Source organism: Eschrichtius robustus, chromosome 10 (assembly GCF_028021215.1).
Source record: "Eschrichtius robustus isolate mEscRob2 chromosome 10, mEscRob2.pri, whole genome shotgun sequence".
Lineage (NCBI taxonomy): Eukaryota > Metazoa > Chordata > Mammalia > Artiodactyla > Eschrichtiidae > Eschrichtius > Eschrichtius robustus.
The window spans coordinates 53,104,470-53,120,134 of NC_090833.1; the positions used below are offsets into that span (position 1 = coordinate 53,104,470).

Genomic DNA, 15,665 nt, shown 5'->3' on the forward strand with positions numbered 1-15,665 from the left:
ACTTCTATTTTTAGTTTTTTGAGAAAACGGACCATTTTTGAACTTTCTCTCTCTCTCAGCAACTACACAGGGCTATGGTCAGTTAGGTGCATACACTAGTGAGAAAGCACCGATTGCAGTAAGTATTGGCTGGTACTGATAAACTCAGTAACAAATAATAGCCCCCATTTTGTTAGGAGAATCGCATTTTTTACAAAAGGTTGTTTTACCACAGTGTTTGATGGAACAACTTAAATAAGAAATACAGTTTTTTTAAATACCGGTCTTGCTGTCAAAAATGAGAGGGCGTCGTATTGAAGCCCTCCCTTCCCTCCCAAGCATGCGCGTGCACACACACACTCTCTGAAATTATTTCAACTGCATGTGGACTTTTCCTGTAAGACTGTGTCTGTAGATTTGAGTTTGGTGTTTTCCTGCAGGCATAGACAATAACGTCGATGTTTCTACTAAAATTCACGTAAAATAATGCTGGTGTGTGGCACAGGGAAGAAAAGAGCTTGCTGCGATTGTGAGTCTCGGGCCCTCAGCTTGAGGTTTTTAACAGGTGCCACTTTGACCCTTTAGATCTACGAAGACTCCATCGTCTTACAGTCAGTGTTTAAGAGTGCTCGGCAGAAAATTGCCAAAGAAGAAGAGAGTGAGGACGAGAGCAACGAAGAGGAGGAGGAGGAAGAGGAAGACGAGTCAGAGTCAGAGGGTGAGTCCATGTGGTTTCTCCACTGGTTTGGCCCTGGCCACCTGCATCGCCGTTTCCGCAGATGCCAACAGAGCAGACGCTGGAGTCAGGCACACCTGGACTCCAGGTCTTGTGGTCTTCCGTGTCCTAGCTGGGCAACCCCAGGTGGTGTACTTAACCCTGCTTGAGCTCAGTCTCCTCCTCTGTGAAACTGAAGTACTAAATGTGCCCCAAGTCATGCGAAGAGCTTAGCACATGGCCAGGCTCACAGCAAACACGGAATGCTGCCTTTGGAAATCAGTGTAATATACATTTTCTACCAGCATGGCTGTTGATACCACCTATCTGTTGACCTAGCACAGTGGTTCTCTAACCTGGGTGATTGCTGGCCTCCACCCCTGAGTTTCTGATTCAGTGGCCTGCGGAAGGGTCTGAGAGTCAGCCTTTCTAACAAACAGGTTCACAGGGGATGCTGATGTGACTGGACCCGGGACCACGCTTTGAGAGTTACTGCTTTAGAAGATAATTGTCAAACTGTGGTCCATTTTGTCCATCATGGATCAGATACTGATCCTGTCTTTATCTTGATATTTTATTCATCATGGCTCTGTTTGTTTGGCATGAGGTTTGGGTTTTTAAAACATTGCACTGAATAGTGTTTATCTTGATTACCGAGTTTTGGTGCCCTCTTAAACTTTGCACCCAAAGGCAAGTATCATATTTCAAGGGTTACGGCTGCCTTGAAAAGTCTAAAATTTCTTCTTACCTACTTATGTTTTCACCCCATACCTCCTCACAAAGTAAGTAAATCCTAGTAGTTTGTAGTCTTCTAATGTAAAACAAACAGTTTAGGTATGCTTTAACATTTTTTAATTAGATTTGTTTCTAATTACATACTTAGTACAGACAGCTTGGAAAATATTTTTAAGAAACGAAAATCTGTATAATTCCATCACCCAATATACATTTAACTCCAGTTACCTTCCAGTCTTTTTATATACATAAATATTTTGTTTATAAAAGTATATAGCACACTGTTTTGTAGCATGGTTTTTCCATTACAAATATTTTCCCATAGCAATGAGTGTTTTTATACAGCAACACGTATATTAACATCCATTAATGAGTGTACCGAAACATAGTAATCTCAATCCAAATAATGCTGTCCTGAAAATTCTAACCCATAAACCACTGCACACACTGTAAAAACATCTGACGCATACATATTGCTGCACAGAATGGAGTTGATGTCTTTGTCAGCCGTGTACGTACGTGTCTGTTTCCCTATACCCTCATCTGTTCCCAGTATTATTCTTTTTAGTGATTCTGCCTTTTAAGTATTAATTTAACCTTTTTCAGCTTCATATGGTTACTCCCTAGTTTTAATATCCTAGCATTTGATGATTAAGTCTACAAAAGCATATTTTAGCTAAACGTTTCCTTGTTTTAGAGCGAGATTTCTAATCTGTTTTCAAAGAGCTACCTTCTTATCCCAGCTATCGGTTGAGATACGTTTGCTCTAATCCCTCCTGAGACTTGGTATGTTAACTTTCTACGGCCGCTCTAACAAATTACCACAAACTTAGTGCCTCAATACAACTTACATTTATTATCTCACAGCCCTGTAGGCCACGGGTTTGCTGTGGGTCTCTCTGGGCCAAAATCAAGGTGTCACCAGCCTGCCTTCCTTTGTCGGGGCTCCAGGGGAGACTCCATTTCCTTGTGTCTCTTTCTCATGTTGCATCTCATTGACCCTCTCTTCGGCCTCCTCTTCATCCACATTTTTTTGCTGTTGTTGAGATATAATTGACATATAATAATATACTAGGTTCAGATATACAGCATAATGATGCGATGTATGTCTATATTGTGCAATGATCACACCTAAATCTAGTTAACGTCCATCACCACACATAGTCAGAAAAAAATTTTTTCCTGTGATGGGGACTTTGAAGATCTACTCTCTTGGCAACTTTCAAATATGCACTACAGTGTTATTAATTATACTCACCATGCTGTACCTTAAACCCCACGACTTATTTTTTTATAACTGGATATTTATACCTTTGGATTCCCTGCACCCATTTCCCACCCCACCTCCCCACCTCTGGCAGCCACCCTATCTGTTCTCTGTATCTATGAGTTCAGTTGTTTTCTTTTTTTTTTTTTTTTTAATTTCACATATGAGATCATACAGTATCTGTCTTTCACTGACTTATTTCACTTAGCATAAAAGCCCTCGTGGTCCATCCATGTTGTCGCACATGTCCTTTTTTTAATTTTTAAAAATGTTTATTTTGTATTGGAGTATAGTCGATTTACAATGTTGTGTTCGTTTCATGCGTAAAGTGAAGTGATTCAGTTATACGTGTATCCATTCTTTTACAGATTCTTTTCCCATGTAGGTTATTACAGAATACTGAGTAGAGCTTCCTGTACTGTACAGTAGTAGGTCCTTCTTGGTTATCTATTTTATATATAGTCGTGTGTATGTGTTAATCCCAAACTCCTAATTTCCCACCCCCCCCCCCCCAACCCCTGGCCCTGCCACCTTTCTTCTTTGGTATCTGTAAGTTTGTCTTCTAAGTCTGTGGGTCTGTTTCTGTTTTGTAAATAAGTTCATTTGTATCACTTTTTTAGATTCCACATATAAGCGATATCATATGATATTTGTCTTTCTCTGTCTGACTTACTTCACTTAGTTTGATAATCTCTAGGTCCATCCATGTCACTGCAAATGGCATTATTCTTTTATGGCTGAGTAATATTCCATTGTGTATATGTACCCCATCTTCTTTATCCATTCCTCTGTGGATGGACATGTAGGTTGCTTCCATGTCCTGGCTCCTGTAAATAGTGCTGCAGTGAACATCGGGGTGCATGTGTATTTTCAAATTATGGTTTTCTCCAGATATGTGCCCAGGAGCGGGATTGCTGGATCATATGGCGTGTATATGTCAATCCCAGTCTCCCAGTTTATCCCTCCACCCCCCTTTCCCCGCTGGTAACCATAAGTTTGTTTTGTACATCTGTGACTCTATTTCTGTTTATGTACCATTTTACGGAGATGATCATTATAAGTTTTAGCCTTCATTCTGTTAATGTGTTGAATCATATTGATTGATATATTGATGTTGAACCAACTTGCACCCCTGGAATAAATCCCACTTAATTATGGTATATGATTCTTTTAACGTATTGTTGAATTCAGTTTGCTAATATTTTGTTGGGGATTTTTGCATCTACATTCATCAGGGATAGTGGCCGATAATTTTCTTCTTTTCTTGCAGCCTTCTTGTCTGGTTTTGGTATCAGCATAATGCTACCCTCGGAAAATGAGTTTGGAAGTGTCCCCTCCTCTTCCGTTTTTTTGTTTGTTTGTTTTTGGGGTTTTTGGGCAAAAATTTGAAAAGGCTAGGTATTCATTCTAATTCTTCTTTAAATGTTTGGCAGAATTCACCAGTGATGCCGTCTGGTCTTGGACTTTTGTTTGATGGGAGGTTTTTGACTGTGGACTCAATTTCCTTACTAGTAATTGGTCTTTTTCTATTTTCTTTGTGATGCAGTCCTGGTAGGTTGTCTGGTTCTACAAATTTATCTGTTTTTTTTCTAGGCTGTCTGATTTGTTGGCACATAATCGTTCATAGCAGTCTCTCGTGATTCTTTTTGCATTTCTCTGATAACAGTTGTAACATCCCCTCTATCATTAGTGACTTTATTTGAGTCCTCTCTCTTTTCTTCTTGGTGAGTGTAGCTAAAGATTTGTCCATTTTTTAAAATCTTTTCAAAGAACCGGCCCTTAGTTTCATTGATCTTTTCTATTGTCTTTTTACTCCCTACTTTTTTGTTGTTGTTGCTTGTTTGTTTCCAGTTTGATCTTTGCTGTTTCCTTCCATCTACTAAGTTTGGACTTCATTTGTTCTTCTTTTTGTAGTTCCTTGAAGTATAAAGTTAGGGTGTTTTATTTGAGATTTTTGTTTCTTGATGTAGGCATTTATCACTGAACTTCCCTTCTAAGGTTACTTTTCTGCATCCTGTACATTTTGGCATGTTTGATTTCCATTTTCATTTGTCTGAAGGTATCTTTTAATTTACTCTTTTGGTTTCCTTGTTGAGCCATTGGTGGTTCAGTAGCATGTTGTTTAATCTCCAAACAAGTGTGAATTTTCCAGTTTTCCTCTGGTAGTTGATTAGTTTCATGTCATTATGGTTGAGAAGGCTTATTGATACTTCAATCTGCTTAAATTTATTGAGACTGGTTTTGAGGCATCACATATGATCTATCCTGGAGAATGTTTCATGTGCACTTGAGAAGAATGTGTATTCTGTTCTGTTGCTTTTGAATGGAATGTTCCATATATAACTGTTAAGTTCCTCTGGTCTAGTGTGTCATTTAAGGCCAGTGTTTTCATATTGATTTTCTGTCTAGATGATCTGTCCATTAGTGAAAGAAAGGTATTAAAGTCCCCTAATATTATTGTATTGCTGTCTATTTATCCCTCTAGGTCTGTTAATAAATGTTATGTCCTCTTTTTGTATTGACCCTTTGCTACTATGTAATGCCCTTCTTTGTCTCTTATTACAGTCTTTAAAGTCTCTTTTGTCTGATGCAAGTATAGCTGCCCCAGCTTTCTTTTGGTTTCCGTTTGCATGGACTGCCTTTTTCCATCTGCTCACTTGCAGTGTGTGTGTCTTTTGAGTCTCTTGTAGGCAGCATATAGATAGGTCTTGTTTTTTAACCATTCAGCCACTTTGTCTTTTGACTGGAGAATTCAGTCCATTTACATTTAAAGTAATAATTGATAGATATGTGCTTATTGCCACTTTGTTCGTTGTTTTCTGGCTGCTTTGTAGTTCTGTTTTTCTTCTTTTGCTGTCTTCCTTTGTCATTTGATGACTTTCTCTAGTAGTTTACTTAGATTCCCTTCTTTTTATCTTTTGTGTATCTACTATAGGCTTTTGCTTTGTGGTTACCACGAGGCTTACATGTTATAACTTATATTTGGAAGAGTCTATTTTAAGTTGATGACAACTTAAGTTTGAATGTATTCTAAAGCTATATGTTTGTACTCCTTCCCTCTGTTTTATGTTTTTGATGACACATCCTACATTTTTTTATCTTGTGAATATACTTGTATCTCCTCTAACTAATTATTATAGTTGTTAAAGTAAAAGATAAAAGTAGTAAAAATAACTATATTACTTATGTCTGGCTCTAGAAGTGATTAATCCACTAAATATACTATATATTTACTTTACCAGTGAGATTTATACTTTTATGTGTTTTCTGCTGCTAATCAGTACCCCTTCTTTTTAACTGAAAGAAGTCCCTTTAACATTTCTTGTAAATTCAGGAGTTCTTGATGAACTCCTTTAGCTTTTAGTTATCTGGAAAATAACTTTATCTCTCCTTCAATTCTGAATGATACATTTGCCAGGTAGAATATTCTTGGTTGGAAGTTTTCTTCTTTCAGTATTTTGACTGTTTTGTGCCACTCACTTCTGGACTGCAAAGTCTCTGCTTAAAAATCTACTGATAGTCTTCTGGGGGGTTGCCCTTGTATGGAACAAGTTGTTTGTTTTTCTTTTGCTGCTTTTACAGTTCTCTGCTTGTGTTTAAGTGTTGACATTTTAATTGTAGTATGTCTAAGTGTGGGTCTCTTTGGGTCGCTCTTATTTGGGACTCTCTGGGTTTCCTGGATCTGGATGTATTTCCTTCTGCAGATGAGGGAAGTTTTCAGCCATTATTTCTTCAAATAAGTCTTCTGCCCCTTTCTCTCTCTTCTCTTTCTGGGAGCCCTACAGTGTGAATATTGGTCCACTTTATGTTGTCCCATAAGTCCCCTAAGTTATCTTCACTCTGTTTCATTCTTTTCCTTTTGCTGCTCTGATTGGATGAGTTTCCCTGCCCTGTCTTTGAGTTTACTGATCTTTCTTCTGCTTCATCTTGTCTGTGGTTGTACCCCTCTAGTGTACTTTTCAGTGCAGTTATCATATTCTTCAGCTCTGTGACTTCTATTTGGTACTTGTTTATGAAGTTGGCCATTGAACAACACAGGTTTGAACTGCATGGGTCCACTGGGAGGCAGATTGTTTTTCAATAAATACATATACAGCAGTACTATACAATCTGCAGTTGGTTGAATCTGTGGATGCAGAACCCCAGGTACAGAGGGCCAACTGTAAAGTTATACACAGATTTTTGACTGCACAGAGGGTTGGCGCCCCTAACCCCCATGTTGTTCAAGGGTTAATTGTGTTTTCTCTTTGAAGTTCTCACTGTTTTCATTCATTCTTCTCCCAAGTTCAGCGAGCATCTTTATGACCATTATTTTTAACTCTATCAATCAATCAGCTAAGCCATTCATCTTTGCTTCATTAAAGACTTTTTTCTGAGGTTTTCATCTTGTTCTTTCATTTGGAGCATATTCCTCTCTTTATTTTCCTTGACTCTCTCATTTGATACAACAGCCATCTCTCCCAGTCTTGAAGGCGTGGCCTCACGGAGGCGACAAAAACTTTATCATTCAGCCTACACCCGAGCTCTTCCTTGTCTCTCACACCTTTGTGATTGTCCAAGCAGCCTACTTTTAGTGGCTCCCAATAGTTGAGGGTGTGCCAAGACCTGTCAGTCAGTGTCTTAGAAGGGAGGATCTCAACACCTAGATTCAGGCTGATTGGAAGCCAGATCCTCAGGCAGCAGCTTTTGAAAGTATGCAAATATACAGTCCAGTGGGACCACAGGCCTCAGTCCCAGTGACCACCAGAACCAGGCAATCTGAAGGTATCCCCTGGGCAGCACTCGCAAAAACCAGGGCACTGGGCGTGTGTAAAAGCTCCCCTCCATGAGACACTAGTGCTCTGGAGTATGGCAGAGGGAGAGTGCAAAGATAGCATCCCCCCTCTGCCAAGTTCTCTGGAAGGGATGACAGTCAGTCAGCCCTTAGATAGGGGTTACATTAGATGCCCGTCCCTAGGCCGATGCTTTAAGATAAGCCTCTTTTATGTAAAGTCTGGGTGCCTCTCAATCAGCTGACTTTGAGCTGGGTCCTGGGGCAGGTGAGTCTGCGCATGAGACTTTCACGAGCCATTTCTGAACTGGCTGTAGCCCTGTGGGTCTTGTGGACACAAGCCCTGTTGGTTTTCAAAGCTAGATGTTTTGGGGCCATCCCTCAGGTGCAAGTCTCATAAGTTGGGGTGCCTGATGTGGGGTTCAAACCTTCACTCCTCCTGGAGAAGCTTCAGGTTTTCAGTTCCTTTCCAGTTGTGGGTCACTGCACCAAGGATGGCATTTATCATGAGATTATGTATCAGCCTCTCTGCCTCTCTTACTTGCTTCGGTGTGGGTTTTTCCACATTTGTCCAACGCGTAGGTGTCGCTCAGCTAGTTTTTAGGTCTTTTTCAGAGGAGGTTGTTCCATACGTACCTTAGATTCGGTGCGTCCGTGGGAAGAGGTAAGTTCAGGGTCTTCTTGTGTCACCTTCTTAAATCAGAACCTCATCTTCTTCCACTTTGAAGGACTCGTGTGATGAGACTGGGCCTAGCCTACCTGGTGAGTCTAGGATAAGCTCCCCATCTCAAGGTCAGCGGAATCCCTTTGGCCATGCAAAGTAACATATTCACAAGTTCTGGGGATTAGGACATGGACGTCTCTGGGCGCCATCACTATTCTGCCTACCACCCTGGTTAACTGGAACTTGTCATAGGTCTGTGTAGTGGTGTCATAAAGCCTTAGGATGCTATTTAAAGGGCCCGTCTGATGGTCCAGTTTATTAGCCTAGTTGCCCATGGCAGCCTTTCAGGTGGGTTTTTTGGAGGGACATATCCACTGACTCACAAAGCCTGATAGCTTTTGAGTGTCCCACACCCCAGTGAGTATTTAGATTATGTTCTTGAGGATGTGTTTTCTTACCTTTACTGACAGTCTTCTGCCCTTTCACACCTCCCATGGATTTCCTGTACTCCCGGTGTCAGGAAGAGCCACACCTGTGTAGATAAAGATATTTCACTTTTTCTTTCCAAATTACTTTTTAAATTTTTAAAGGTTTTCACGCCTTCGTGCATTTCCATTAATAGGTAGACTTTTCCATCCCCAGTCTTCTCTTCAAGTCCCCACCTTATAGCTTATTAAGCAGTAGACGTTTGGGTATGATATATGGAAGCCTGGACTAGGAATACTGTTTTGAGCAATAGCGTTTGCCAGCCTTTTGCCCTGTTTGGGATGGAGGAAGGGCATATGCTGCCCCTGCACTTCAGTTCAGAACACCTCTGCTCTCATCTTTTTTGTTAGCCTATACTTCCATGGAAGACTTCACTTCTGGAAACATTTTGTGGGTCCTGCCCCTTCACAAAAGAAGTCTGAAAATTTCTCTAAGATTCTTTCTGGAGCTGATTCTCTCCATGACAATATCTATTTCTAGGTTCCTTGAGACCCACCAAACATAATATTCTAACAAAACTGGTTTGAATGAGAGACTTTCATTCTCAGTCACTTCATCATCCATTCCTAAAAATACTGTTCTGTGGACACCTGTCCCAGAACAATGCCAGGGAACAGATTTTCTGTGAACCTTGGGATGTGCACCTGTAACTATGGTATGAACACTTTGACTTCTTTCTTCCATGTGTTTTTATTTCTATCCTCAGAATAGCCCTGTGAGAGTGGAAGTGGGTGCCATCCTTCTGTATGTGTATATACTTGAATGCTTTATATCTCTCTATACAGAAATATATGGAATTTTATGTCATCTATCAATCAATAGAGAGAGAATCATACACACACAGGGATGGATATATTTTCAAATATGGAGGTATACTTCTTTTTCTGGAAATAATCACCAGAAAGAGAGCAGTAGGGTGAGAGACTAGAGATGAGGAAAGAAACCTTTCAAATTCATTTGTTTTGTTTTGTTTTTACTTTCCATTTTGTACCTTTCTGTACTGTTAAAAATATTCAACTATGAATTTTCTTTTTAAGTCAACTGAAGTTATTTACACAGTAAAATCATTGGCTTTTTTTTTTAACCTCTTACGCTTATGTAGACTTTTTAATGTCAAAGTTCTGTTTAAAAAAGTGCCCATTCCTCTGTTGATGGACATTGACGTTGCTTCTGTGTCCTGGCTATTGTAAATAGTGCTGCAGTGAACATTGGGATGCATGTGTCTTTTTGAACTATGGTTTTCTCAGGGTATATACCCAGCAGTGAGACTGCTGGGTCATAGGGTAGTTCTATTTTTAGTTCTTTAAGGAACCTCCATACTGTTCTCCATAGCGGCTCTATCAATTTACATTCCCACCAACAGTGCAAGAGGGTTCCCTTTCCTCCACACCCTCTCCAGCATTTATTGTTTGTAGATTTTTTAAATGATGGCCATTCAATGGAATATTACTCAGCCATAAAAAGGAATGAAATTGGATCATTTGCAGAGATGTGGATGGACCTAGAGACTGTCATACAGAGTGAAGTAAGTCAGAAAGAGAAAAACAAATATCGTATATTAACACATATATATGGAATCTAGAAAAATGGTATAGATGATCTTATTTACAAAACAGAAATAGAGACACAGACATAGAGAACAAACGTATGGACACCAAGGGGGGGAAGGTGGGGTTGGGATGAACTGGGAGATTGGGATTGATATACATACACTATTGATACTATATATAAACTATATAACTAAAGAGAACCTACTGTATAGCTCAGGGAACTCTACTCAGTGCTATGCGGTGACCCAAATGGGAAGGAAATCCAAAAAAGAGGCGATGTATGTGTACGTATAGCTGGTGCACTTTGCTGTAGGGTAGAAACTAACACAACACTCTAAAGCAACTGTACTCCAATAAAAACTAATTATAAAAAAAATTTTTTTTAATGAAAATTTAAAAATGCCCACACCCCTCCACGCAGTAGGTAAGGCAGCCCTCGCTATCCTGGTTAGGAAGATCCCTGTTCAACCATTAAGAGACCTGGAAAGGACCCAGCCCAGCTTCCCTCTGGGACCTCATTCCTTCTTGTTGCCCATTTAGGGTGACTGTGTAACTTATCATGCAAACTTAGACATGTTTGCAAGTGAAAGGGGTGCTAACTATAACTAGATAGGACACTGGAGAACAGACTTGGATCAATCGAGAATGTTCTGGGCACTCCGGGATGTTGGGTTTGTCGTCTGCAGGTAGGCGATCATTTTCCTACCTGTAAAAAGATTTCCCTCTGATGCCTCATTGCTGTGTGTTTTGGTTTTGGTGTAGCAAAATCTGTTAAGGTGAAAATCAAGCTCAATAAAAAAGATGAGAAAGGCCGGGACAAAGGAAAAGGCAAGAAAAGGCCAAATCGAGGAAAAGCCAAACCTGTGGTGAGCGATTTTGACAGTGATGAAGAGCAGGATGAAAACGTAAGTGCGGCTGCCTTGCCTGAAGTCGGGAAGCGCTCCCCGCTTCTGCTTCCCTCTCGCACTCCCAGGCCCCTTCCAACCTCAATGCCTTATTACCCAGAAATGAAAATGTAAAGATTTGGTGTTGAGGGATGTGAACTGAGCTGCATGATTTAAAGCAAAGAATTTGGGGCTTTGTTTATTGCCTTTTTAATAGTCTTCAAAAATGCAAAACTACTAAATCAAGTTTCCTTTTCCCCTTTCTTATCTTCCCAGTGCCTACTTACAAATAGAGTTTTCTCCGTGGCTGGTTAATATTTTATATCCATAACACCCAGCATAGTGCCTAGGATACAGCAGTGTACAGAGGAAATAATGATTCCGTGGAAGACTGACAAAAAGTGGGATGATGTCAGAGTTTGGGGTTTGAGTTGCTATTTCAGGTGCCGTGCAGAAAACCCAGATGCATCTTTAAGTACTTAGAGGTGTTATTTTTTAATATTTGAAAAATTCAGGGAGCCCTGATGGAGCCAGGCCCTGACATAAGGACCTTTCCAGATGGTACCATATTCAGTGCTTAGATTAGCATCCTAAGACAGATGTCACTGTCAACATATTACAGAAATCAGTGCTTAGGTTATGTGTGTTTTGCTGCAGGTCATGGAAGTAAATAGCAGAGGCTGAATTCAGACCCCAAAGAGCATTAACTCAGTCTGGTGCACTGTCCCTGACTCTGTGGTCCACAAGGTAGCAGTGCACAAGCTTCTAATACAGTGCCTTTTACAGGGCCCTCTATTTCTTTCACTTTCTAGAGGACCTCAGGTTCCCTACCACACACCCCCTTCTTTTTTCTTTCTGGAAAGTTAATTTTCCATGTTAGCATGTATGCTAGTTTGATTTTCCTTCAACATATTGCTATTTGGGTCTGTTGAAAAGGTTCAGCATTCTTATCCCACCCCACCCAGCCTTTTAACCCTCGACACAAGCATCTTCAAATACATTTAAAAATCCTATGTTTTCTTTAAGTAGACAGCAAATGCATGGAATTTTTTTCTCCCATGAATTTTCTAAAAACGTAGTGCTAAAATTAGAAATCATTAGCCATGAACTTTCCAGCCCAAGTGCAATAGAGCAAAAGACTGGCATAGACAGCGGGCACTGCTTTGGGATTTCCAAGTAGGAGCTCCCCTTTTCAGCATAGAGGCTGTTGATGCCTCTTTACTGGGAGGGTTAACTGTTTCCAAAATGTCATTTCTTTTCTACATTGCCTCTTGATGGCTAAATTGTCTTTTTTATCTTATTTTTACTTTTAGGAACAGTCAGAAGCAAGTGGGACTGATGATGAGTGATCAGTATGGACATTTTTTTCTTGGTAGAACTGAACTCCTTCTCCCCTCTCTCGTCTCCACTCAGTGAGTTCATTTGTCATATGGGCACTGGGTTGTTTCTATATCATTATCATCTATAAGCTAGCTTTAGGATAGTGCCAGACAAACATATGATATCATGGTGTAAAGAAACACACACTCATACACAAATCTTTGTAACATATTGTGACCAAATGGGCCTCAAAGATTAAAAGAAACAAAAAAGCTTTTGATGGAAAATATGTGGGTGGATAGTATATTTCTATGGGTGGGTCTTGGTAATGGTTTGATTGTGCCTGGTTTTATCACCTGTTCAGATGAGAAGATTTTTGTCTTTTTGTAGCACTGATAACCAGGAGAAGCCATTAAAAGCCACTGGTTATTTTATTTTTCATCAGGCAATTTTCAAGGTTTTTATTTGTTCGGTATTGTTTTTTTTTACACTGTGGTACATATAAGCAACTTTAATAGGCGATAAATGTACAGTAGTTAGACTTCACCTACATAGACATTTTTCCATTTTATGCTCTATGATCTGAAAAAAAACGCTTTTTGAATTGTATAAGATTTATGTCTACTGTAAACATTGCTTAATTTTTTGCTCTTGATTTAAAAGAAAAGTTGTTTTGTTGAAATCGCTATTGAATATTGCAATCTATATAGTGTAATGGATGGCTTCTTTTGTCAACCTGATCTCCTACGTTACCAACGTGTATTGTCTCCTTCTCCCTAAAGTGTACTTAATCTTTGCTTTCTTTGCACAATGTCTTTGGTTGCAAGTCATAAGCCTGAGGCAAATAAAATTCCAGTAATTTCCAAGAATGTGGTGGTGGTGCGTTCCTAATCAAGAGATAACAGCTGAGCTCAACAAACACGGCCTCTGGTTTCTGAGTTCTAAGGGACTGAAACCCTGGCGCCTGAGTCACAGTCTCCTGCAGAGAGCCGGGCAAGCTCTTGCTGCAGCGCACGTGGTAGGAAAAAAATTTCAGAAGACTGACTGACAGAGAGAATCCCCTGGGATGAACCAGGTGTGTCGCAAGGGAGAGGAGTCTGTTGCTTTTGTGACTTTAAACTTATACAGCAGGAGAGACGCTGCCATGGACCGAGTCACACTAAAGCCCCTGCTCAGCCTTTTCTAGTGGCTTAAATTCTATTTACGTGCCAGAAAATCTACAGGTGTACCTCAGAGATATTGCAGGGTCAGTTCTAGCCCAGCAAAGTGAACGTCACAACAGAGTGAGTCACACGAGTTTTTTGGCTTCTCGGTGCATGTCAAGTTGTTAGGTTTGCACTCTGCTGTAGTCTGTTAAGTGTGCAATAGCATTATGTCTGAAAAAACGATGTATATACCGTCATTAAAATATACCTTATCACTAAAAATGCTGACCATCGTCTGAGCCTTCAGTGAGTCATGGTAGTAAATATCAAAGATCACAGGTCACCAAAACAAATATAATAATCAAAAAGTATCAGAATCACCCAAAACATGATACAGAAGCATGAAGTGAGCCACTGCTATTGGAAAATGGCACCAATCTACTTGCTGGAGCCAGGGTTGCCACAGACCTTCAATTTGTGAAAAATACAGTAACTACAAAGTAGCACAGTAAAGCAAAGCGCAGTAAGATGAGGTATGCCTATATATGGTAATATAGATTTATACTATTGTTTAGCATGGAATAAATCTATGTTCATATCGATTTAGAACGATCTGAAAAGTGCTCAGTTGAAAGACTGGTTCCGTAAGTGCCCGTATACCCTCCTACTAAGATACCTCCCACCCCACCCACTTGTTTCTTTTTTTTTTTTTTTTTTACATCTTTATTGGAGTATAATTGCTTTACAATGGTGTGTCAGTTTCTGCTTTATAACAAAGTGAATCAGTTTTACATATGTCCCCATATCTCTTCCCTCTTGCGTCTCTCTCTCTCTCTCTCTCCCACTCTCCCTGTCCCACCCCTCTAGGTGGTCACAAAGCACCGCCGCCTGTTTCTTAACTAAACCATCTGAAAGTAAGTCACAACCATCCTAACACTTTACCCTTAAATACTTCAGCACAAATCTCCTAAGAATAACGGCGTCTCCTGGCTAAACCACAGTCCTACTTTCACACCAAAGGGAATTAACAATAGTTCCCTAGTATCTCGTATATGATCCGTAGTCACATTTCCTCAGTTGTCCCCAAATTGTCTTGCATTTGTTTTTTAAAAGTTTACAAAGAAACCTAGCCAGAGCTTGGCACATTCTTTCTTATGGACCCGATGATGACAAGGACCAAAACGGAAGAGTATTCGCTCATCTCTAACGGATTGGTGAAAACTTCATTTCTTAGAATTGTCTTAAGGACAACTCTGGGATTCTTACTTTCATAATAAGAGGAATTGCCAATGTATCTTTCTTTGAGTCTTGAAGGAAATTTGACCCACACAAATTTTTGTGTGCAATCCTCCCGAGAAACTTTTGTCCTAAATGTCCATTCAGGTCTGAGTTTCCAGTTAGTCTGAGCATTACAGAATGTGTTGCGTTTCCCTTCTTGTTTGTTTACAGTTTGCTGACCACAGTAGGATTCTAGACTCCCATGAAGAATAAACCAAATTAGTTTTTCTTACTGAGATGATTTGCTCTCAGTTCAAAGAAACAGTCTTACTTCACTGCTTCCATTTGTGTATTTCCTATACTTGATGTACTCCTTGGAATCCCTTCTCAGCCTTAGAGGCTTTGCTGTTCTAAAGCCATCCACACCGTTGTCTTTATGGTGAAGGATGTCTGTTGTGTGAAGGATGTTCTCTAATTTCTCTTCCTCTGTCTTTAGTATGTTGTTCTCCCTGGCCTTAGTAGAAAGGAAAGGCAGGAAGGTGGCTTGCACAACAGTGGTGAGCTGGCAGGGACGGTGATATGTGTGAGCAAGTGGCAGGCCATCCTACGTCTGGACATCTGCCTGTTTTTAACCCGGTCATGGCAGCTGCCTTGTCCATTTCCAGTAGCCGAGCCCATTGGTAGGCTTAGTTTTTTCCAAGAGCAACAGTTTTCTAGGAACGGAGGAAGGAAGCTACAAGTATCAGGCGATGTACTTGATCCTTTACTAGAATTATTTAATTACAAGAACGCTGGGAAGAAGGCATAGTTCTTATTCCCTTTTTATAAATAAGGATGATGCAAATGAGAGACTGAATAGCTGTGGCCAGTGTACCAGTGCAGAATTTGAAAGTAAGATTTCTTTGCCTCTAAAACCCATATTCCGGAGCTT

General features: G+C 40.1%; 1 protein-coding gene across 9 annotated transcripts in view; it reads left to right on the forward strand.

Annotated features, from left to right (window-relative positions):
• The window catches only part of SMARCA2 (SWI/SNF related BAF chromatin remodeling complex subunit ATPase 2), a 191,667-nt gene extending 178,427 nt beyond the window's left edge, over nucleotides 1-13,240 (forward strand). For all 9 annotated transcript variants that reach the window (XM_068553918.1, XM_068553912.1, XM_068553919.1 and 6 more), the window contains 3 exons: nucleotides 565-697; nucleotides 10,930-11,072; nucleotides 12,365-13,240. In XM_068553918.1, the coding sequence (XP_068410019.1) occupies nucleotides 565-697; nucleotides 10,930-11,072; nucleotides 12,365-12,400 (312 nt within the window). In that variant the 3' untranslated portion in view covers nucleotides 12,401-13,240. The remainder of the gene's footprint in view (nucleotides 1-564; nucleotides 698-10,929; nucleotides 11,073-12,364) is intronic.
• Nucleotides 13,241-15,665: the final 2,425 nt, after the last annotated feature.